The sequence below is a fragment of the Epinephelus fuscoguttatus genome, linkage group LG1 (assembly GCF_011397635.1).
Source record: "Epinephelus fuscoguttatus linkage group LG1, E.fuscoguttatus.final_Chr_v1".
NCBI classification, from domain to species: Eukaryota; Metazoa; Chordata; class Actinopteri; order Perciformes; family Serranidae; genus Epinephelus; species Epinephelus fuscoguttatus.
Genome location: NC_064752.1, coordinates 4,518,790 through 4,544,296, shown reverse-complemented (window position 1 = coordinate 4,544,296; position 25,507 = coordinate 4,518,790). Strand labels below are relative to the sequence as shown.

At 39.3% G+C, this 25,507-nt stretch overlaps 3 protein-coding genes across 3 annotated transcripts; all 3 read left to right on the top strand.

The window, feature by feature from the left end:
• Positions 1–728: 728 nt before the first annotated feature.
• Positions 729–3,158, top strand: LOC125887840 (odorant receptor 131-2-like). The gene is made up of 2 exons (XM_049574930.1): positions 729–872; positions 2,370–3,158. Exons 1-2 carry the CDS (start codon positions 729–731, stop codon positions 3,156–3,158), a joined length of 933 nt encoding a protein of 310 aa, XP_049430887.1.
• A 5,919-nt stretch (positions 3,159–9,077) lies between these two features.
• On the top strand, positions 9,078–11,596 carry LOC125897153 (odorant receptor 131-2-like). Its single transcript, XM_049590248.1, has 2 exons — positions 9,078–9,227; positions 10,844–11,596. The coding sequence occupies exons 1-2, from the start codon at positions 9,078–9,080 to the stop codon at positions 11,594–11,596; spliced, it is 903 nt and encodes a 300-aa protein (XP_049446205.1).
• Positions 11,597–21,614: 10,018 nt separating this feature from the next.
• LOC125897144 (odorant receptor 131-2-like) lies at positions 21,615–25,507 on the top strand. Its single transcript, XM_049590237.1, has 2 exons — positions 21,615–21,758; positions 24,743–25,507. Exons 1-2 carry the CDS (start codon positions 21,615–21,617, stop codon positions 25,505–25,507), a joined length of 909 nt encoding a protein of 302 aa, XP_049446194.1.

Sequence of the window (25,507 nt, the reverse complement as noted above, 5' to 3'; positions counted from 1 at the left end):
TCCCTTCTAATTGTAGTATAAAGCAGTATGAAAAGAAAAAACTGAGAAAAGATGAGAGGCTTTGATGGTCAGGCTTAGACAGTGAGTTAGTTAGAGAGTAAGTTATCTTCTACTTTCTGCTTACAAGTGGTGAATTTACAGCTCACAGCAACTTAATATGATACAGTCTCTGGCTTTTGTTTGATATCAAGTGTTTGCCAAAAATATTGTTGCACATTTTCATTCTGTCGTCAGGTGAAACTACTACTGCTCAGGGAGAATCACCACAATTGTAAGATTTTTTACTTTTCACTCTTTTACTCACAGATTGTTTTACCTGAATGTGTAATATTTCCAGGCAAATGACCTACACTCAAAAACCACTTGAAGTTTTTTTGGAGTGCTAGAAAAAGTCGTGAGGAATTAGACCAAAAGTGAATGCTGTCCAATGTTACAAATAAACTGCATGAGTCTTAATTGTAACAGTGTCAGTTATGTTTGTAACACAGTTTAAAAAACTGCACAAAACTAAAATAATTCATGGCAAATCAACAGTATTTCAGTCAAGCAACTGTTTTTACATTGATTTCATTGGATGTGTTGACATTGGAGTGATTACTGACACCACTTGGTTGTCTGTAACAGAAACTTAACCTAAACGTAACTCTTTAGGTGTTGACTTGAGCTGCTTCCTCTATTCAAAAGCATTTGTCTCATGTTCTGTTAGGTTAAACTTTGGCTTTCAAGAGATGAATGAGTCATCTGCCAACGTGACAGGTCGGTATGCAGACTCCTTCTCTAAAGCTGTGACCAAGAATGTGATTGTTGTGGTTCTCGGGATCTCCATCAACTACATCAATGCGAGCCTCATTCACACCTTCTGCAAACACCAGGTCTGATATTCCTTTAATGCCATGCTACCAGCGATAAGTAATTTATTTTAGATTTAAGGTAGAAAATAATATTTACATCATCATCAGCTCTACAGGAACCACAGATGACCAAAACTGTGGATGTAGGATTTGTGACATCACCCGGTCTGCCTGTTGGACCTGGAAGTGCATTGATGAAAGCTAACTAGCCATCCTTAAGCATTTAAACAAAAACGCATACAGCTAAACATTAGGGATGATTCTCAACAAGTACAAATAGAACAAAGTTCAAGCAGAACTACAGTCCGTCACTGAGTGGAGTCACATTGCAATATTAAAGTATATTCAACACAGAAAACAGCACGTCTTTCATCCAAAACATTCACTCTTTGACCTTTGTAGTGGTGGCAGTGTAACTCTTGTCTACATATAGAAAACTATGCAGAAGAATGTTGAGCTCTGTAGCAGGAAAGAACGCTTTCTTGGATACACAACGCCACCAGGTAGAGTGCACTGTGGCCAATTAATTAACCTAGAAATAACATACAGCATCGACCAATCATTTGGTTGACGAGTAGGTAGAATTTCCATTGACCAAGATTTTTAAGAAAATTTAAGTTTGTGACCATTAGTTTCGAGCCTTGCTTTTCAGCCTGCGCAAAGTTGATATGACACAACAGAAAAACATCAGCCATTGCCATCAGTGAATTCCATCTTATTTGCTGATAGGTTGATGGCAGTTACCAAGACGAATATCAGCAGATATTACCAATGTTCAGCAGATAAATCAGTGTATCCTTATTTCAAACCATGTGCAGCATGGTGCAGCACGGGAAACAGTCACAATTTGTTCTGGTCTGTCTAAATAAATGAATAAAATTTGTTGCTAGTCGAAATAACTTCAACTGCTGAAAAGTCATAAACGAGGGGAGGTGAAAAGAGTCCGTATTTGACGACCTGGGAATGAGAATAGGCTGCAGCTACTGTGACTATAGTTAGTTACTGTCACAGTTACTGTGCAGCTGTGTGCACAACGTGAAAAATCGTGTGGCGCATGCATGTAAATTTGATCAGCACAGGATCTGCTATATTTGAGACTGACTGGCTCGTCACCAGTCATGGCCAATCAAGCTTTAAACTGGACAATTCCGGTCACCAGCCAACCACTGGGTACACCTCTAGTTGTGACAGCAGCTGGAAAGTCTTTCCGCACAAACAGTGAATGAGACTCATCTGTGGCATTTTTTTCCTTGATCTGGGACACTGTTTGTCTGCTGACAAGTTAGCCAGCCCTGCAAAGCCAGTTAAAATACTGAGATCTCAAAGCTTGGCAATAGGTGGAAAAGTCAACATCCAGATAATATGTGCAGACATAAATCACGTTAACACCAACCATAAATGGGCCAAAAGTTATCACGAACATCAATGTAATATTTGATAAGGTCAACCCTGAAACAATCTCCCCTCTGTTTTTAAACCTTTCCGACCCTTGCAAATACTGTGGTTCCTCCCATCCAGGTATTCTACATGAATCCACGCTACATCCTTTTTATTCACCTGGTGGTCAACGACATGATCCAAGTGATACTGACTGTCATCCTGTTTGTCATCAGCTACACCATCTACAAAATAAATGTCTCCATCTGCTGCATCTTCATCCTGATTGCTCTTTTCACCACTGAAAACACCCCTCTGAACCTGGCCTGCATGGCGGTGGAGTGCTACATCGCCATCTGTCTCCCCCTTCGCCACGTGCAGCTCTGTACAGTCAAGAGAACCTTGATGCTGATTGGTTTAATCTGGGCTACTAGCACGTTGTCTGTTATCTCTGATCTCTTCATCACTTTGGCCACAGAGCCACTGGACTTCTTTCTCTCCAAAGTACTCTGCCTCAGACAAACTGTCTTTCCAAATCCCCTCATCATCAAGAAGAGAGATATCACATATTCAGTGTTTCTAGTTCTGGTTTGGGTCACTATCTTTTACACTTACTTCAGAATTCTGTTCACTGCACAAACAGCTGGCAAAGATGCTACAAAGGCCAGAAACACAATCATCCTCCATGGGTTTCAGCTGCTGCTTTGTATGGTAACATATGTGGCCCCCCTGATCAAACAGGCTCTGCTGCAAGCGTTCCCTAAGAATTATTTAGACTCCCTGTTCACTTGTTATATTATTGTACAGGTCCTGCCGCGATCTATTAGTCCCATCATCTATGGCATACGAGACAAGACTTTCAGGAGATATCTGAAAAAGTATGTGTTGTGGAAAATCACCCCACAGAAAGAATCAGCTCCTGGAGAATAATGTGAAAATGCTGAAACCTTTACTTGGAGTCAGATCCTAAAACTGATGAGTTCTTTGACTTTACTCTGTCCAAATTAGAAACTACACGTTTGGTCGAAATTTAATTTCCACGACTGAATTGTAATTTTTTGTGTACGGAATAAAAATATGGCAAAACAATTCATTAACTAATGCTTAGGGTTGGGCCGGTGTACAAACGGTCAATGCCAAACCCCGTACCAGACGGGTACAGCGAATTTTATCAGATGTCCTTCTTGACTCACTAAAATCTCCTCAGAAGAACATTTTGACAGAAGACTAGTATCTGATGATTGCAAAGCTTCACACTCGGCAGTAAACTGCACACAGCTGGTCAGACACTAGTGGCTCTGTTAGTTTGTTTATAAACACAATATCACATTCATCACGTCATTATTGCTTACTACTAATGCAATATGAGATTGAGCACTGTGACACCATCAGCACAGGTTGCAAATGTAGGCAACGTAATTTGCTGAAACGTGCCATGATATAAAATTAAAGTCTCAGTCTTAATGTTGCGTTTCAACCGGTTCACCCATTGGCAATAAAAATAGTTCATACAGATAAAAAGTTAACAACAGACCCTTTCAATCATAGTTTTGCTAATGCAGGCTTGTTTGTGTATACTTTTTATTTTTCACTTGCCTTTTTATGATTGTTGAAATGTTTTTCCTCAAAAACCTCTGAGTCCTACAAAACTGTTTTAAATCTGTTCAATGAAAAAAGAAATTTGTCCCAATCTGAAATGTGAACAACGTAAATGAAAAAAGGGTTTTGTTGAAAAACATGTTCATATACCTGAAAGTAAAGTGACTCAGATTCATTTCAAACACATTAATACCCAGAACTGGTTACAATATCAACAGTGTAATGATGCTTACAATTGATGTTTACTGCTAGTTTGGTATTTCTGAATTAATTTATGAAATTGATTTTTTGTTTTTGTTTTTTTAAATATTGTCTACTACAATTCAATCCAAACCAGTCTCATTGCGAAACTGAATACCGAGGCCTGGGCTGTGACTTAAGCATTAGACAACCACAAAAAAAGTCATCCTTTTACATCTCCATGGCGACCACTGTCCTGGTGTAGTTCAGACACAAGGTGATGAAAAACACCATGATCCTTCCTTTTTTTGATTGATTGGGTGGACCTACATTCGGTGGATCTACAGTCCTTGCTTCCTACAAGTAGAAAGCAAGGACTCTCTCTACAACAGCACGCACTGAGGAACATGAGGAGAAAATACTGTGTTTATAATTTAAAATAATACAACAGTGCATAACCGAACACATTTTTCAATACCCTACTCATTTCATTACAATTTTAATTTTGTGTCACAGAGCCTACAGACATAACTACATAAATAAAATGGTCAGAACAATATGCCCGTTCATTCAGTGTTTATCCAACATGCTCAATACATGGACATTGAATGACAAATTGTCATTAACTTATTACGTTATAAAAAACAATTGAAATATGGACTTACCCATGTTTAAAATGACCTGTTGAAGTGAAAAAACGAGTACTGACGAGAACAGACGAGTGGAGTCGATGTTTAACTGGCCGAAGTTGACATGGTGCCCCAGAACATTTACAACAAATGCACCCAGGGTACCTTGCAGGTCATATGTCAACATGGAAAGTCAATGATCCAAAGTTGATATGTGACGCAGTCAGAGTGAGAATGTGCTGTTTAATCACCCAATCTAGTCACCAATATGTTGAATATTACATAAACATGTGAAAGCTGTGTTTGTTTATTGAAGCTGACACTTTTACATTTAGTTTCCCATATTTATGATGGGGCCACTGTAGATTTGCAACTTTTTATAAAACACACCAACTACTCTTGGTTGCATGAACACCTCAACATGTTAACACACACACACACACACACACACACACACACACACACACACACACACACACACACACAGGGAGTCCAGGGTCATTTGCCACCACACCTCATTTAAAGTCTGTGATTTCCTGGAGTCATATTGTTGGTGTCCTGGTCTCTAAGCATTAACTGAGGTAAGCACTACCTGCTGTGAACTACTTGACAGCTTTGAACTGTGTTCTGACTCCACTACACAGGCCTGTCCGTGGTGAATTTTTCTCCTGTGTTTTTTAGGATTGTTCAATGTGATCCTTTTCTACCTGCTGACATTTGATATTTTCACTTCCCTGATTCTCACAGCACAGTTTTAAATCAGTTCAATGGACGAAAAGTAAAATTGTTCTAAACTTAAACAGGGACAGTTCAAAGACATGACTTTATGATTAATCCTATTTAAAAAAGTATTAATAACAGATGAAGTCATGCTGTTGAGGATCCTGTCTAAAAAAACAAAATATTACTTTGTAATTTTTATTCAGGTTTCACATGAACATTTTATGAGTGTTTGGTAACTGCACAGATTGCAAGAAAACTAAGTGGAAAATGTTTAAATGAAGACAAATCTTGTTCTTTTTATTGTCACATTTTATTTGTATGATTTTTAACGTTTCTAATTCAGTTACAATAGTTACTTATTAATTTATAGTTTTTAATCAGACGATGAAGTGAGAACGTCTTTCTTGTGTCACTGTTGTCACTGCGTGGATTAATGCAAGATTATCCATAAGAACACTGAACTCACAACACCAGCTTTGAATGTCCGACAGTGTCTTGTTCCTTTGAATAATTTGGGAAACTGTTTTGTTTAAACTATCTACCTTTGGCTGTAATGAAGCTCTAGTAATTGTAGAGCTAACACCAGATGTGAGTCTGATGTCTCAGCTTCTGATGTTAGATGATGAAACACAAAGGAAGTATGATTTGTAAACTATGGTTTCAGGGGTTTTTAAAAACTAGACATGAACGGCATTATGGATTTATCACCCTTCCTGTCTTTATCTCTGTTTACTGTCAATGTTATGATGGAAATATAAAGACACACGACTGATTAAAAAGTTATATATCAGCTGTTATAATGATGTTTTTCTTTTGATAAGCAATGGATATTTCATCAAAGATACAAGTGAAATTGTTATGGCCTAAAGAAAAGATGATAAGTGTATGTTTCAAACTTCAATTTAGTTGATGTCCCTACAGTGTTGCATGATAGAGAATACTGTTGGAATTTGGATGTGAAATTTGTTGTCCAGTCCAGAAAAGCTTCAGTGACTCTCGACCATTACTGAACTGCAACGATGCCACTGGGCTCTAAATACTGAGTTAGTCTATTTTTCTTTGGCCCCTCTGCAGTCCACTCAGTGGTTAAAGAGGTTTACACTGTGATTTATCAGTCCATAGTTTGTTCAGCTGATATTCCATCAATGCTAACCATAGACCAGGAGAGGCAACCTGCTGCTCTGGAGCCACATGCAGCTCTTAAACCTGTGGGCCCTAGGCCTTTTTTGGGGGTATTTTTACTGCCTTTACTTTAAAGCTCATATCACAGTCATTATAAAGGCTACATACACATGCTATATCTTGTGGGCTATCCGGGCTATCCAGATTTGCTATCATTACATGTCATACTATGTGCCTTTATTTTATTTAATTTTTATATCAATGGGGGAAAAAAAATCTGTGTTACTAAATTCTTACATTTTGACATGTATCTCACCATAGCAAGTTGGAAGTTGACATATTCTGCCATATATGAAGAGGGGAGACTCTCTGGAATCTGGCAATAAAAGAACCATTATGCTGGGACATGGGACAGTTGTCCAAAACATGTGGTTTGTGCCAGGCGGACATGATTGCCAGTATTTTTCCATTATTGCAAAAAATTCCACTGACTCATTCAGAAGTCAAAAATGTGTTTTATCCGAAAGAAACATGCAATATTTACATCTAAGATCATAGAAAAATAGTAATATTATTCCTCACTATATGAAGTGACTGATAACAAGATCTGTATAACGGATTGTAAAGAAATTCGTCAGGTTTTGATTTTGTAGACAATTGATCTGTATTTACAGCGTGATGGGATGACAGCACAATGATGTGTTTGGTGTCATCGGAAAGCTCCGGTCCTGCGGTTTCATATAATATGCGTGGCATTTCTGTGCGACAACATTGGCGAGTAATCCATTTAAGAGTAATGTGTGTGCAAAGCTGTATAAAAGCTTTGTTATACATAATTTTCGTGTAACTTTATACATTTTTTTTTGCGTTGTCAAAACATTGAACTACCATCAAGTGCTTGGTCTTGTCAGAAAGCTGTGGTTCCACTGTTTCACGTGATGATGGTTTTCTCACTATGATGAACGGTTGCGGAGAAAATCCATGGAGAACAACAGGTGTAAATTTGGACGCACTTTGTGTCGTTCGGGCCCATAGGGTTAACCCCCACCCAGTGGCTCCCTGAGTCTCAGACAATAGAAAAATGTATAGAAATGAATAACATTTAATTTTGTTTTACATTTTAATTTTTATTTATAACTGTTGTATGCCTTAAGTGATTGATACAAATTTTCCAATTGTAAAAAGGAGTAGCCTATATGCGGAATAAAAAACTTGCTTTAACATTTCATCAACTAAAATGTGTGCCGTATGTCTGCAACCTGGTGCCTCTTCCATAATTTGTTTGCTTTCACCACCAACAGGATAAAGTACCAACCAATCAAACAAAGCACCCTGTTGAGTAGCCACCTTCTGCTAAAACATTAATTAATGCTCATTTAGATCAATTAATAATGTTGATAGGCAAATTTAGACTGAACAGACTGTGTTACCTTAATTGTAAGGCTCAAATATGTGGCTCCAGTCTACTGTCCTTTCTCTATTGTGAAGTCTGAAGAGGCCTGGTAATTCCAGCGTGTTAAGGGCATTATTGTGCTCCTGACAGTGAAACAGGAACCTGTTCTTATTCAAAGCTGTACACATTTTGATTCTTAGTTTCCGTTTTTCTGTTTTTTTCAATGACTGCTGATTTCCTCTATTCCGATTCAACTCTTGCTAGTTTAAAGACAACACAGTGGTCATTTTCACAGCTGGTACCTACAGTATGTTTCATAAGTAGCAAATGTAATTGCGCCCATCTGTGCAGCCATGGGCATATAGGTCTTAACATGAGGTATGGTCAGGTGCATTGTTGGCATATTGCTATTTTCAAGCAGTGGAAAGCAATTGTGCTTATGACCAACAACCACCAGGTCTTAAGTCAGAATAATGCAGTACTATGCCGCTAATTAAAGGACGCGTTCTTCAGATAGTTAGATGCTCCTATACAGGTGGGTTTACAATGCACAGGCACTCTGCTTGTTACACACACAGGGAAGCAAATATCTTAAGGGTGGTTGAATCTACACATCATGACATTTTGTAAAATGTGAACATAGCAGAGATCAGAGCAGAGCTGCAGAGCTGCTTTCAGACTCCACATTAAGAGAGACACTGTGCACATTTACACATGAGGAACTGAGTAATTTTACTGATAGTTTAGGAAGCTAAAAGCTTTGTCCTGTCTTTTTCTATTAAGTTTATAACCACAGTTATTTGTTTTGCTGCAATAATGTCCCAAGATATGTGTTGCAGTGACATCACTTAATGCAGTAATCTGCTTCTCTTTTTTGTCAAATGTGTCATGTAAATAGCAGTGCACCAGGTGCATGCATACCTGGCTTTTGAAGTGAATGGGAGATGGTTAATTTAATGCCACGCCCAAAGCACTCCTATTATTAATTTAGGGACTAAACACAACCCCTTGGCTCCTTACTTTGTGCCCAAATTATGCACAATTGAACTAGTAAAGTGGAGTTAGACACACCCTAAATGCACTTGCGCTGTGCACTTTAGACCATGAGCTATAGATCCTTGAAATAAGGCCCATTGTCTTTAATCGCTGAGAACATCTACTTATAATTGAGGAATATTTATCTTTTCTTTTCAGTTACCAAAGATGAACACATCATCTACCAATGTGACCGTGGTTTTACCATATCGAGACTCCTTCACTAAAGCTGTGACCAAGAACGTGATTGTTGTGCTTCTCGGGATCTTCATCACCTACATCAATGGAGGCCTCATTCAAACCTTCTGCAAACACCAGGTCTGACATTCATTTGACATGTAGGAACTAACAATGAGTTACTAAAGAAGTTCTCAGCAGCTCTACAGGAGGCTGTAGACAAATGTGAAGGTCTTTTAAATTCTACATATGTTTAAATAGAGACGTTCTTCCTGTAAGACTACAGTTTGGATTAGATTTGAGTGTAGTTCAATCAAAAATCTGAATGTGAACAACTGTAAGTCTGATAATCAGAATAAACTGCCATTTCCTTGAACTTCAGAAATTTGACTTTACATCATACTCATATTCTTTACTGTGTGGGATTATTTTTGCTTTGTTTTGTCCTAACCAATCAGGAGCAGGTGACACATCCATCGCAACACTTTCAGTAAACACTGAAGCTGCAGTAGTGGTTGGTAACAGGAGATAACTTAATGCTTTTTCTGGACTGTAGAAGAAATCTTGAAGTAATTATTTCTGTGAGTCAACTTACCTGTACAGCTATATCAGTTTTATAAAGACTTTTCTGCCCATTTTTCTGTCTATTTTCCAATTATGCATCTAGGCAGCTAGCAAGTGACAGGAAGATGACATCTCCAGAAGATTGGTTTGTTTCTCCAACTTGCCATCAGTGGGCACAGACTTTTAGGAACTAAGCATGTAATAGTAAACAAAAGCCACAGCTCGAAATCACGGTTCAGAACAGAAAGAAGCAAAGCACATATAAAGGGATACTTTTTTGTCGTTGATTTTCAACTGTAGAGTAAGTGTCAAAGATGGACACGACTCTTGCTGAGGACTAAGGCAGCATTTTGCCCACTAGCAACTTTGTAAACTACTGTAATTACATATATATATAAAAAGGGAACTTTTTAAACACTGTACCAACATCTTTCCAAGAGGCAACAAGTCTAAACAGGCAATAAAACTAAAAAGTATTTCTTGTTCAATACAACAAAATACAGGTTGCTTTTTCCTTATTTAAGTGATTGTCATGTCTGGGCGATGCCGTCAAAGGTGTGGTTGCATGCAAACCCTATAACAGTAGAGCAACATGGACACACTATGCCCATCTTTTACACAACTCTCTCTCCGTGGCTGTTTTAGCTGCGTGAAGCCGTGGGTCTTTCTGCTCGAGTGTTTGATTTGAAGTCGCCATAGTGTAACTGACTTGTGCGCCAGTCAGCATGTTATGCTAAATTTTGAGAATTGTGCGCGGTCAAAAGTTTCCAGAGGGAACTCTTGGTTGTGAGCTTTGGTCCCACATTATGTACATCAGTCCACATCCTGTGTACTCCGTGTGCCACTGCATGCATCAAAATGTGACCCCCCACCATGACAGTTCAGCACAAAAACCAAAACAAAAAATTTGAGGTATGGAACCAGGCTAGCAGCTGAGCCGGGTAACTGAAACAGCGAACAAGCAGAACCACTGATAAATCTTCATGACCAAATCACAATTTTTTCTCAAAGGTATCAAGCAGCGAGCTATGTTAGGTCACTGTCAAATGTAAATGATTGACAACTGGCAAATACTGAACCCCCAACATGGTGAGCACTGTGTCCCTATTTCAAGCTTAGAGTTCTGACCTCAAACCTCCAGGTTTTTCAACTAATTTTTCCCCTCATGTGTGCTTTTTTTCCCCACCTTCCAGATATTCTACATAAATCCTCGGTACATCCTTTTCATCCACCTGGTGGTCAACGACACGATCCAAGTGACGGTGACCATCATCCTGTTTGTCATCAGCTACGTTCTCCACAAAATAAACGTCTACATCTGCTGCATCTTCATCCTGATTACTCTTTTCACCACTGAAAACACTCGTCTGAACCTGGCCTGCATGGCAGTGGAGTGCTTCATCGCCATCTGTCTCCCCCTTCGCCACCCACAGGTCTGTACGGTCAACAAAACATTGATGCTGATCGGTTTAATCTGGGCAACGAGCATATTGTCTGCTCTTCCTGATCTCTTCATCACTTTGGCCAAAGAACCACTGGACTTTTTTCATTCCAGAGTCTTCTGTGTTGCACAAACTGTGTTCCCAAATCCCCTCATCATCAAGAAGAAAAATATCATGTTTTCAACGTTTCTAGTTGTGGTTTGGATCACTATCTTTTACACCTACTTCAGAATTCTGTTCACTGCTAAAACAGCTAGCAAAGATGCTACAAAGGCCAGAAACACAATCATCCTCCATGGGTTTCAGCTGCTGCTTTGTATGGTAACATATGTAGAACCCCCTTTAAAACAAGCTCTGCGGCAAGCGTTCCCTAAGAATCATATAGACTCCATGTTTGCTTGTTATATTATAATACAGATCCTGCCACGATCTCTTAGTCCCATCATCTATGGCATACGAGACAAGACTTTCAGGAGGTATCTGAAAAGGTATGTGTTGTGTTAACAATTGACGATATGACAAATTACCAAAAAAACATACATATATGACTACATACATATACACATATATATATACACATACATACATACATACATACATGTGTATATATATGTGTGTGTGTGTGTATATATATATATATATATATATACACACACACACACACACACACACACATATATGTACATATAGATATGTATATGAGCGAATCTGATGAAGCAACATGTGAAACGGGTTTAATTTCTAATTTCTTTAGTGTGTAAACAACAACAGTAACTCAGAGTGAGATTCAGATTCTGTATACAATATTAATAGATGAACTAAACAAAATCTACCACAAATTAGACATTTACACAGCTCCCAAAAACAAAAAATGTCCCCTGGGATCTATATATATATATATATATATATATATATATATATGAATCAACAAATGATTTCCTCACCTAAGTTTACGTTACCAAACGCTGATGACAAAATCACTTGATGACACTGACTATCGTGTGTGCACGACGAGAGAGGAGAGGGAGAGATGCTGTGCTGCTGCCAGAGGAGCCGCTGAATGAGTTCCCTCTGAGTGGTAAGTCACTAAAAGAGTCTGTTCATAAAACATTCAGGACGCCACAGTTTATTCCACACTACTGACAAACTGGAAATCCATCAGTAAAAAAAACCCAAACTTTTTTTCCCCCTTCCTTTACCTCTGGAGGCACAGCCCGGAGTTTTTCGACTAATGGAAGTGCAGGGGCCTCGGCAATCGCTCATGCCCTTCATTTCCGGCGGTGCCCCCAGGGAATCGCTGTGTTGTTTACAAATACTTCGGGTAGAAAACCAGCAGAGTTTAGCTATTTATGACATTTTTCATGTCACTATATCACCGCGTAGACTAATCTGATGTTTGTTAAGTCTATAAACACAATAACTGAACAAACGTTACTATTTCTGTGTGCACGTTTAGCTGGGCTAACCGTTAGCTGTTAACGTTAGCCGTTAGCGGTGTCTGTAATAACCACAGACTGTATAAAAATAAGGTAATAACTCAATAAACAGTCCATGAATAAAATATTTTTTCCAGCAGATATCTTAGTTACAACATGATTGAGCTAGCAAAGCAGTTTTGTGTTGCTTTGTGTGGTATTTATTCAGTTTTCAGAAATCACGATGTCTAGAAAGCATCAGTGGCTGCAGCTGACAGGGACAGTTAGCAAAACTAACATCAGGATGTCATCTGTTTAAAGCCTCCCGTTGTCGGATACGACATGAAACTACTCCAGTTAGCTCAGTCATGTTGTAACTAAGACATCCGCTGGAAAAAAAAAAAAAAAATCACGTTGACGAGACGGCGTTTTGGGTGGAGCAGTCGCTATGGACGCGGAGCTTGCTGTTTCTGTAGGTACACATTTCCTGGGGACACCTGCACGTCTCGGCCACGCCCCCTCCATTGTGATTGGCTAAAGCGCAGCATCTTTCAAACTCAAAGCTTTAAAAAGTATTGATAACAAAAGATGTAATGCTACCGAGGATCCTGTTTAAATAACTAGATCTTATTTTGGAATTTGTATTTACTTTTAAAGTTAGCATTTATGAGTTTGTGGCAAGTGTATAGACTGTACAAATACTATGTGGATAAATATTAAATAAAGACATCTCTTGTTCTTTTCATTATCATACTTGAATTGTGTGACTGTAAATCCATCTCACACAATTACAATAGTTACTTACTTTTAGTTTTTAGGTTCCATACATTTTTTAGCTTTTTCAGTTCCTTTCTTTGTCATCGCGTTGAGCTCAGAGTTGGGTATAACGCGTTACAAAGTAACGCATTAGAGTACTTTGATTACTTTTTGCAGTAACAAGTAACCTAACGCATTAGTTTGCTGTTTGAGTAATCAAATACTTAAGTACATTTTCAAACAAGACATCAATTACTTCCGTTACTTTTAGAACACTGGTCCTTCAGCTCCGAAACAGCAACGGCTGTCGTTTGGTTCTAATAACGGAGATAACGTTAAACCTATCAGTCTGAAAGAAGCCACGGAGCTTGTGGCTCGCTACGTGGTCGGAGAAATGCTGCCGTTGTCTACGGTGGAGTCTAAATAGGTGGAGCAGGACTCGCTGACAGACATATTTCAGACTCAGGACTTGCATTATGCCTGGTACACGCTACACGCTGGTACTCACCAATTATCCCCGGTCGTCTTTCACGGCGTGTGTGATGTCATCGGGTTATTCTTGTCCTATTTTTATCACTTTCACTATTATTTGAGTCACTGTGTGTGTTCATGTGCCAGCTGACATGTTGTTGTAGTCACCTAAAAGTGTCAGCAGATGGCAGGAGCTACATTTGAAGCGCCACACGTAAACTGTCAAGTTACTGTATCTTCCACAGGAAGTTCTGACAAATGTTTCAGAATAAAAGCCTATTTAGAAAATGGAGGGATTCTCTAGCCGAGGTTATAAGGGGCTTTTAATTTGAAACAAGTGTTGAGTTTGAAATGACAGTGCGATATGTTAACTTTACATAGACAACGGAGCGGATAAAAAGTAAATATATAAACACACAGAGGGATTAATAAATAACGGAGCGTCTATAATGTAGTCTGTTTCAAATGACGCTGGGAGCCTCTGCAGTTGTGGTGAGTAAAAGCCCCGCCGCTATTTGTTAATGTTATTACTTTATGTCCGGCCGTGAGGATGTACCATTGTTTGCTAGCTTGATGCTAATGACAGTAACGTTAACTCAGCGGGTTGACAAAGTGCCTCTGCTGTTTCACACCATCATTTCCTCCTTTTACTCTGTGTGGTAACATCCCTAGAGGAAATATTAAAAATGCTGGGGTGTTGTTGCCCTAGATTGTCTACGGCAGCAGATCGTTCTGTGTTTCTACTGGTCAAAGTGACAGCTGTGATGGGAGAATTGGATCTCAGTGAAGGGCAAGTGGTCCATAACTTTAATTTTGGAGACAAAACAATGTAGGCTAAGCGCCCAGTGGTCCATTGCCCAGAAGGGAAATGTAGAATACTCACTTAAAAGTGCTTGGGTTACTTTTCTCAGGGAGATTTTTTTTTCAAGGCCACAGGGCCAAATGAGGAGGGCACGAGAGCCATGGCCCTCGTGAAATTCCTGCTCTGCTTGTGACTGAAGGTGTGTTTTGCATTTGTGATGTCAAGTGAAAAGGGTTAAATGAAGTTTGTCTACTGCTGGTTTCATGCAAAAGCAAAACTCTTTCAGTTCATTTTGTTGTCAAGTTGCTGTGGCCTGTGTTTTGTCATTTGAGGAGGTACAGGTGGCTATTTGTTTGTGAATATGATTACCTGCCATTTTTGCAGCAAAACACTACATTGACATTAACGTCAGCCACCGTCGTTAGCAGCCGCTTTATGACGAGGTTTTTTTTTTATGTTAAACTGCTTTATTCAGTGTTTCCATGCAATACAAATAATTGACTCTTCTTCTCCATGTGCAATATTCTTGTTTTATTGATTGATTTTATCTATTTATTTATTTATTTATCTATGTATGTATGATCTGAGATGAGATATGTGAATCTGGCACCTAACAGAGCAGCACTTTTAAATTTTGTTGTATTGTTCTCAATATAATGACAATAAAGGCACTTTGACTTTTGACTTTGACTTTATCATTTAAAATCAGCAGGTCCGTTTGAGACTTCTGCAGCTCCCATTAAAACCTCCTGAATGTAAGAATCTTAAGTTATCTGATAAAAACAAAAGTGAGCACACATTAGCAGGTGCTATACTAATAGTCCATCTCTGACATGCCTAACAGCGTCAGAGAAACACTGATTCATAAGTGAAACTGCTATGTTCAGTGTTGTCAATCGCCTGGCCTGTTTTTTTGGAGAGGAAGAGACCTCTTCAGAAAATCTGGCTCCTGGTAAAAACCTCCTGAATAATGGACACGTTAGGAAGTCTCACCTGCAGAAGTGTCAGCTGGTTGCAATCTGCAGTCCTCACTGCTAGACAGTACTAAATCCCCCTAAATCTTACACTCTGGACATTTAAACCAAAGACATTTTAACCAATGATGTTTAAAATAAATGAAATATTTCCCAATATCTAGTGTCCTCTACTATCTGCTATTGCTTTATTTTGATAGGGTGGCCGTTGGTCTTTAAAAAGTGTTTAAATGTATTAAATACACATTTACTAATAAAAGGTCTTGCAAAGTTGTAAATCGTCTTATATTCAAATCAGATAGGTCTTAAATGCATTTTAGTCAGGAGGAGGCACTACAGGAAACATCAATTTAACAGGAGGGAAGCACTGTTTGGCAGGGGAACAGACTTCGACACAACACCTTTGCGTGCCCTATTGTTGCCCCCCCCCCACACACACATTTAGATTGAACAACAAGTCTGTGTTGTTAAACTATCTATCAATCAATATTTATTTGTCACATGGAATCATACAATGCACAACTCCAGTGAAATGTGATCCCTTCAGCTCCTTTAACTTGTGCACTGTGAGGGGCCATAGACATGCAGAATGGCGGTACCCCGAGATAAACAGAGCTTAACTTGCTGTTTATTTCTAACTGACATTAATATGTTTACTTGGAGAGAGTATAATTTCACTTTTGGTGTCCATTACCTGTTTGGTCTTGAGTTTCATTTAAAGTGGTATTAACAAAGTGCCGCTTCGACACAGTCGACCAAAACATATTATTAGACCGACTGTAAACCGAGTGGGACTTTCTGGCACAGTACAGAACTGGTCTAACTCCTCCTTAAAGGAAAGGGACTACTTTGTTTCTATAGGTTTCTAATTATACATCTGAGCATACAAAAATGATATATGGAGTTCCCCAAGGCTCTATATCGGGGCCACTTGTGTTTAACATTCTCATGCTTCCATTGGCTCAGATTATAGAAAACAATAAAATAGGTTACCGTAATTATGCAGAAGACAAACTAATTTTAATAACCATATCACCAGGGGACCATGGTGCAAGACGAGCTGTGACTAAGTGCACTAAACAAATAAACAATTTGATGTGTCAAAATTTTCTTCAATTAAACTAGTTTAACAAAACAAGCTAGAAATCTTGGTGTAGTCATGGACTCAGACCTGACTTTTAATAGCCACATTAATACGACATTTACAAAGTCAGCCTCCTGTCACTTTCAGAACACTGAAAGAATTAAAATTACTTATGTCTCAGCAGGATTTTGAAAACATGTTGATGCATTTGTCTTCAGTAGACTACGATGTCTTCACAGTTCTCCCTAAAAAAAAATAATCAGACAGCTGCAGCTGATTCAGAATGCTGCTGCTCAAGTCCTCACAAAGACTTATCACATAACTCCAGTTCTGAGGCCTTTACATTGGCAATTTAAAAATACTACTGTTGGTTTATAAAGCACTGAATGGCTTAGAGTCCAAACATCATTTAGTTTTTATTCACCACATATCTGGGGGGAAAAAACCAAGATAACTGCAGGTCTGCTGCAACTCTAAGATTTTTTAAATCACTTTATTAATCAATTAATTTACCTTTTTTTAATGTGCTTCTTTTGCATTTTGTCTTGATGCTTATGATGTTTTATGTAGAGCACTCTGAATTTCCTTGTTGCTGAAATGTGCTATATAAATAAACTTGTCTCACCTTGCCTTAAAAAGTCTTTAATTTAAAGCTATAGTGCGTAACTTCTGTCGCCTCCCAGCGGATAATGCGTTATTACAAGTAATAAGCCGGCGGCACCTCCATATACAGAGAGTAACACTCAGCAGTCGCCACACACCGTACACAGAGTAACACTTGCCTTTGTGGTAGGATCCACTTCTGAACTGTGTCTCAGCCGCTTCTCCACCATGTTGCTTTCTCTTTCTACCTGCGCTCTACCCCTATATGACACTCTCCACTCTTCCTCCCCCTCCCTTCTTGTTGTGAGGAAGCATTTCCTGTGCGCCAGCGCGGGAATGTCGCCAGTCAACACGCATACTAAAAATGATATATATTGAAAAACACTGCGAGATGTTAGAGGAGCCGATCGGCTTAATCAGCATTGTGTCATCTCCTCTAGTAGTGGCTTGGGTGAAACGGACATTTACGGACCTGTAGAAGTTACGCACTATAGCTTTAACTTGTTTATACCTGTAGATACCCTGATTGATCTCAAGACAAGGCAGCGCTTTAACATTTTTACATGACCCCAACAGTAAAATGTGACCACACACACACACACACACACACACACACACACACACACACACACACACACAGTCACACTTGTAATTGTAGACACAAATACACACACCTATCTACGACATGTGTATCTAACACCTCAACAAACATACACACACTGCTGAATCCTGAACACACCCCATATAAAGTCTGAGATTTACTGGAGCCCTTTTGTTGGTGTCCATGTCTCAATGCATTAACTAAGGTAAGTACCATCTGCTGCACACTGTAGTCAAATATCCAAAAATGTCACATTAAGTATTCCAAACTCTGACACTGAAGTGTCGTTGTCAGTTAATTCATTTTCCTGTAACTGTAAAACTGATTCTGTTTATCATCGGGCAGTCACCAGCTCTGTTGTTGGTTACATGTACATAGGTCTGTTTGTGATGACTTTTTAAAAATGGATTGTTGTAGGTAATTAATTTTTCCTGTTGTATTTTTTTTTTTTTCAAATTCCTCATTCACATTTGTAGGACACCTTTCTGACTGTTGGATGAGACAATGACAAATTCTTTGCAAATTATATAACTGTTTATATCTACCGAGAACAAGTTCAAAAATCCTGCATTGATAAAACTCACAACAAAAGATCTAAATTAATGATAAACTTCTTTCATCATCTTTTATTCTTTTTTCCATTATCACACTTTCATTCCATTAGTGTTAATATTTTACTCACTGGAATCGACATTAATGCATTGATTTTTATATTTTAGACTGATGCTTTGATCTTCTGCCTGAGGTGAGTTATTCTGTCTCTCATGCTGTTATCATAAAATATCTGTGTGCAGAATTAATCTTCTCTGACACACAGTTTCTCCAGATGATTAAGCTGATTAAAAAACACAAGATGTGGTATCAATGGAAGATGTTAAGACTATTTTCAAAGCCTGTTATTTTTTTTACAGTCTATGTGCAACATTACTCGTTTCACATTTATCATTATTCAGTGCAGAAAGAGCTGGGGGAAATATTCAGATGGTTTACTTAGGTCAAAGTACTAACACCACACTGTACAAATACTCTGTTAGAAGTAGAAGTCCTGCACTGGAAATGTTGCTAAAGTAAAAGTAAGTATAATCAACAAAATGTACTTAAGTATTAAGAGTAAAAGTACTCAATGCAGAGAAGTATCTCCTGTGACCAGGGTTCAACACTAAGGTTTTTTTTCCACTTGCCCGGTCGGACAAGTTGGTCAGAGATCTACTTGCCCGAAGTCAGTTTTTACTTGCCCTATAAAAATTGTTTAATTTAAGCGGCGATCAATTAACAAAGACTGCAGTTATTTTTATGTTATGTAATCTTTATTCACACTGTATTTATTAATTAAAACAACATATGTCATGTATTGTAGCTTAATTCCTACACAAATATGACAGTGTCAGGGCTTAAAGTGAAAAATTTGTCAGTTGTTCTCCGTCTATAATTTTGCGCCCTACTTGAGCCATGCCCACCTCTATTTATTTTTCACCCCTCTCCTGCTGTATTAACACCAGGTTTAATCTATTTTGCTTCCATCTCTCTGCCCTGCTCTACTCTACTTCAACGCTACTTAGCTCTCTCTCTACTCTACCAGTAGACTACCACATCTACCTGTTGCACAAAACGCACACAGCAGTGTTTCCCCTAGAATGGAGTTGTAGCAGCGGAGGTGAAGCACACGCATGAAAAATAATTTTCACATGCGTGAAACTTTTTTGTATGCTTGCAAAGCACAGCCTGCTGGGATGTTTCTGTGTATCTACTGGCACCAGAAGGGCTCTTTAGGACTAAGTACATACAGTACATGTGTGCACAGTAATGAGCAGGTGAAATGTCTGTCTAGCTTACATATGAGGTGTCTCAAGATTTAGGAACATACAGTTGTATTGAATATAATAAAGTAAAAAGTCACTTGACATGCTGCTGTTTTGTGCTATGACCTATTTAAGTGTTGGAAGTTATTATTTACGTGACAACGCCTGAACGCAACACAAGCTCTGCATGAGTGCCTTATTGAGCTGCTGTGCGAGCAGCATGTTTGTCTGTGCCTAACAGCAGTCTGTTGGTTACTTACACACTGTCCATTTCAATAACTTCGTCAGCTGACAAACTGCACCGGGCTCGGGTCAGGTTTGGTCAGGAAAATGCGGCCTGAGCCGGTCTAGCGTGCTCACATGTGTGTGTGGCGGAACTCCGCCGTGCGCGATACAGAGAGCAGAGGAGAATTGTTAACGCGTGACCATGTAGAGACAGAAATGACACGATGACGATGAAATAGTATGTTGTTATGTTATTATATGAAGCGTCCATCGTGTAAAATAATCAATGGGGGCTGTGAGCAGGACATTGTTACACAGCGTGTGCCTGTGACTTCAGGCAGAGAGACCGCTGCATCAGAGCAGAAGGAGCACGTTTTAAAATACATTTATTTTATCAATTAGTTATTAACTTTTACTATTTTTAGCAACTTGCCCGATCCGGCAAGTGAGTTGTTAGTTTACATGCCCGACCGTGAGTTTTACTTGCCCCGGGCAATCGGGCAATCCTTATTGTTGAGCCCTGCCTGTGACTCGTACGTTATTATATATTACAGTATATCATTAGATTATTATGATTCATGCTTTTTAGTCAATCTGACAACAGGATTTTACTGTTGTTGGCTGAGGTGGTGCTCATTTTTAAATATTAAATATTGATTATTGTAATTATGGATTCATCCGCTGATTTTTTCCTCCATTAATCAACTGATTGGTTTGTAAAAAATTCAGGAAATAATGAGAAATGACATAACAATGACCCGGAGCCAAACATTACAACTTCACAATAATTTTTTTGTCTGACCAACAGTCCAAACCTCAACATTATTACTAATATATTACAATTATTAACATTATTCAACAGAAAAGCAGCAAATCTTCACAACCATGAAATTGTTATAAATGACAAATGATTTTAAACATAAAATAGTTGCCAGTTAATTTTCTGTCAACCAACTAATTGATTAATGGACTAATCATTATAACTAAATACCATATTTTATAAACTCTTTGAATGTTTTCTGAGAAAAAAAAAAAAAGTAAAGTAACTAAAGATAACAGATAAATGTAGTGGAGTAAAAAGTACCATTTTCCCTTCTAATTGTAGTATAAAGCAGTATGAAAAGAAAAAACTGAGAAAAGATGCGAGGCTTTAATGGTCAGGCTTAGACAGTGAGTTAGCTAGAGAGTAAGTTTTCAGAGCAACTTAATATGATACAGTCTCTGGCTTTTGTTTGATATCAAGTGTTTGCCAAAAATATTGTTGCACATTTTCATTCTGTCGTCAGATGAAACTACTACTGCTCAGGGAGAATCACTACAATTGTAATTTTTTTTTAACTTTTCATTCTTTTACTCACAGATTGTTCTACCCAAATGTGTAATATTTCCAGGCAAATGACCTACATATGTCTGCTATCAAAAACCACTTGAAGTTTTTTTGGAGTGCTAGAAAAAGTCGTGAGGAATTAGACCAAAAGTGGATGCTGTCCGATGTTACAAATAAAGTGCATGAGTCTTAATTGTAAGAGTGTCAGTTATGTTTGTAACACAGCTTAAAAAAATGCACAAAACTAAAATAATTCATGGCAAATCAACAGTATTTCAGTCAAGCAACTGTTTTTACATTGATTTCATTGGATGTGTTGACATTGGAGTGATTACTGACACCACTTGGTTGTCTGTAACAGAAACTTAACCTAAACGTAACTCTTTAGGTGTTGACTTGAGCTGCTTCCTCTATTCAAAAGCATTTGTCTTATGTTCTGTTAGGTTAAACTTTGGCTTTCAAGAGATGAATGAGTCATCTGCCAACGTGACAGGTCGGTATGCAGACTCCTTCTCTAAAGCTGTGACCAAGAATGTGATTGTTGTGGTTCTCGGGATCTCCATCAACTACATCAATGCGAGCCTCATTCACACCTTCTGCAAACACCAGGTCTGATATTCCTTTAATGCCATGCTACCAGCGATAAGTAATTTCTCTTAGATTTGAGGTAGAAAATGAATAAGTACATCATCATCAGCTAGCAAGAGGGTTGCCGGTTTGATCCCGGGCGTGGGAGCCCTTCTGTGCGGAGTTTGCATGTTCTCCCCGTGTCAGCGTGGGTTCTCTCCGGGCACTCCGGCTTCCTCCCACAGTCCAAAGACATGCAGGTTAATTGGTGACTCTAAATTGTCCGTAGGTGTGAATGTGAGTGTGAATGGTTGTTTGTCTCTATGTGTCAGCCCTGCGATAGTCTGGCGACCTGTCCAGGGTGAACCCTGCCTCTCGCCCGATGTCAGCTGGGATAGGCTCCAGCCCCCCCCTGCGACCCTCAAGAGGATGAAACGGTTGGAAGATGAATGAATGAATGAATGAATGAATGAATGAATCATCATCAGCTCTATAGGAACCACAGAAGACCAAAACTGTGGATGTAGGATTTGTGACATCACCCGGTCTGCCTGTTGGACCTGGAAGTGCATTGATGAAAGCTAACCAGCCATCCTTAAGCATTTAAACAAAAACACATACAGCTAAACATTAGGGATGATTCTCAACAAGTACAAATAGAACAAAGTTCAAGTAGAGCTACAGTCCGTCACTGAGTGGAGTCACATTGCAATATCAAAGTATATTCAACACAGAAAACAACACGTCTTTCATCCAAAACATTCACTCATTGACCTTTGTAGTGGTGACAATAAGATAAGAGAGAGATAAGATACACCTTCATTGATTCCATAATTGAGAAATTTCAGTGTTACAGCAGTCAAGGAGAAAGAGTCAGATCAAAAGATTTCAAAATTAAACTTAAAAAACTTAAATAACTAGGCATGCAAATAAATATAAAAATAGAAGAGACGGCAATAAATAACAATAACAGGTATATAACCAATGTAACCCTTGTCTACATATTGAAAACTATGCAGAGGAATGTTGAGCTCTGTGGCAGGTAGGCTTGTCACAATACCAGAATTTCAGTAGTCGATACCAATACCAGTGTGGCAGCACACGTGTATTCACACCAAAACTGAACAGACGTGTCGCGCAGCGGCCGCTGCTGTCCCGTCAAAATACAAACCACACCCGAACAGTTGGTGGCGGTAGTGCACCGTGTTTGCAAATCTCCAATAAACCCCAAAGAAGAAGTGAGTTTGGACCCAAAACCCAGGGTGGACAGGTTCGCGCGCCAGTGATTCTTCCAACGTTTGAAGAATCAATATTTGGCACTACAAATGGGTAAGTACATAAAACATGTGCCTGTCAGGTCTCACTTGGTTAAGGGGGAGATGTCTACGGTGGCCGAGAGAGGTCACAACACATGCAAACTTTTTTGTTGAATACCGCGACCATTCGCTCACAACAAGCGCAAAAATATTGCCGTCTCTTCTATTTTCGAGCTTGCTCGCAAAAGCAGTGCGACTTGAGGAACGTGTAGAACAAGTGCGGTGTGAATGCTCTGACCTGTTAACATGATCACCGAAATGAAAACGCGAGTAAATAGCAACTGTTCACGAGCGCGACACGAACGCATTGCTTGCGGTGTAAATGAGGCCTAACCCTAACCCTCTCCACACACAACTCCTACTATCTGACTTTTGGACAAGCCCAGGTGTTGTGTCTCCAGCAGCACTTGTAAAAGCCATTGTTTCTAGCAAAAACGGTTCACAACACCGACTGACATGCGTATACTGCCCCCGTCAGTTCCGACAAGAATTGACACAGCCCGCTGAGGGCAAAGTTGTATCCAGTACTTACGGTACCGAAAAAACAGGTACAGACGTATGGGTTCTCATGACAACCCTAGAGGCAGGAAAGAACGCTTTCTTGGACACACAACGCCACCAGGTAGAGTGCACTGTGGTGAATTAATTAACCTAGAAATAACATGCAGATTTTTCTATCTCCCATCAACCAATCATTTGGTTGACGAGTAGGTAGAATTTCCATTGACCAAGATTTTCCGCAGTTGCTTTTAGAGATCACAGAGCCATTTGCCACACAGTCACTGTGTCCTTCTTGTACCTGCTCATAAATTAAGTTTGTGACCATTAGTTTCAAGCCCTGCTTTTTAGTCTGCGCAAAGTTGATATGACACAACAGAAAAACATCAGCCATTGCCATCAGTGAATTCCATCTCATTTGCTGATAGGTTGATGGCAGTTACCAAGACGAATATCAGCAGATATTACCAATGTTCAGCAGATAAATCTGTGCATCCCTATTTCAAACCATGTGCAGCATGGTGCAGCACGGGAAACAGTCACAAATTTTTCCGGTCTGTCTAAATAAGTGAATAAAATTTGTTGCTAGTCGAAATAACTTCAACTGCTGAAAAGTCATAAACGAGGGGAGGTGAAAAGAGTCCGTATTTGACGACCTGGGAATGAGAATAGGCTGCAGCTGCTGTGACTATAGTTAGTTACTGTCACAGTTACTGTGCAGCTGTGTACGTGAAAAATTGTGTGGCGCATGCATGTAAATTTGATCAGCACAGGATCTGCTATATTTGAGACTGACTGGCTCGTCACCAGTCATGGCCAATCAAGCTTTAAACTGGACAATTCCGGTCACCCGCCAACCACTGGGTACACCTCTAGTTGTGACAGCAGCTGGAAAGTCTTTCTGCACAAAAAGTGAATGAGACTCATCTGTGGCATTTTTTTCCTTGATCTGGGACACTGTTTGTCTGCTGACAAGTTAGCCAGCCCTGCAAAGCCAGTTAAAATACTGAGATCTCAAAGCTTGGCAATAGGTGGAAAAGTCAACATCCAGATAATATGTGCAGACATAAATCACGTTAACACCAACCATAAATGGGCCAAAAGTTACCACGAACATCAATGTAATATTTGATAAGGTCAACCCTGAAACAATCTCCCCTCTGTTTTTAAACCTTTCCGACCCTTGCAAATACTGTGGTTCCTCCCATCCAGGTATTCTACATGAATCCACGCTACATCCTTTTTATTCACCTGGTGGTCAACGACATGATCCAAGTGATACTGACTGTCATCCTGTTTGTCATCAGCTACACCATCTACAAAATAAATGTCTCCATCTGCTGCATCTTCATCCTGATTGCTCTTTTCACCACTGAAAACACCCCTCTGAACCTGGCCTGCATGGCGGTGGAGTGCTACATCGCCATCTGTCTCCCCCTTCGCCATGTGCAGCTCTGTACAGTCAAGAGAACCTTGATGCTGATTGGTTTAATCTGGGCTACTAGCACGTTGTCTGTTATCTCTGATCTCTTCATCACTTTGGCCACAGAGCCACTGGACTTCTTTCTCTCCAGAGTCTTCTGCCTCAGACAAACTGTCTTTCCAAATCCCCTCATCATCAAGAAGAGAGATATCACATATTCAGTGTTTCTAGTTCTGGTTTGGATCACTATCTTTTACACTTACTTCAGAATTCTGTTCACTGCACAAACAGCTGGCAAAGATGCTACAAAGGCCAGAAACACAATCATCCTCCATGGGTTTCAGTTGCTGCTTTGTATGATGACATATGTGGCCCCCCAGTTATTAACTGTCCTAAGGGGATGGTTCCCGAAGAATTACAATGACTACCTCTTCGCTTACTATATTATTGTACAGGTCCTGCCTCGATCCATCAGTCCAATCATCTATGGCATACGAGACAAAACTTTCAGGAATTATTTGAAAAGGTATCTGTGTAGAGTCAGTATACAGTAA

Coding starts and splice junctions, on each gene's coding strand:
- LOC125897153 (XM_049590248.1), top strand. CDS start 9,078: ATGAACACATCATCTACCAATGTGACCGTGGTTTTACCATATCGAGAC. Junction 9,228..10,843: donor AAACCTTCTGCAAACACCAG/GTCTGACATTCA, acceptor CCCACCTTCCAG/ATATTCTACATAAATCCTCG.
- LOC125897144 (XM_049590237.1), top strand. CDS start 21,615: ATGAATGAGTCATCTGCCAACGTGACAGGTCGGTATGCAGACTCCTTC. Junction 21,759..24,742: donor ACACCTTCTGCAAACACCAG/GTCTGATATTCC, acceptor CCTCCCATCCAG/GTATTCTACATGAATCCACG.
- LOC125887840 (XM_049574930.1), top strand. CDS start 729: ATGAATGAGTCATCTGCCAACGTGACAGGTCGGTATGCAGACTCCTTC. Junction 873..2,369: donor ACACCTTCTGCAAACACCAG/GTCTGATATTCC, acceptor CCTCCCATCCAG/GTATTCTACATGAATCCACG.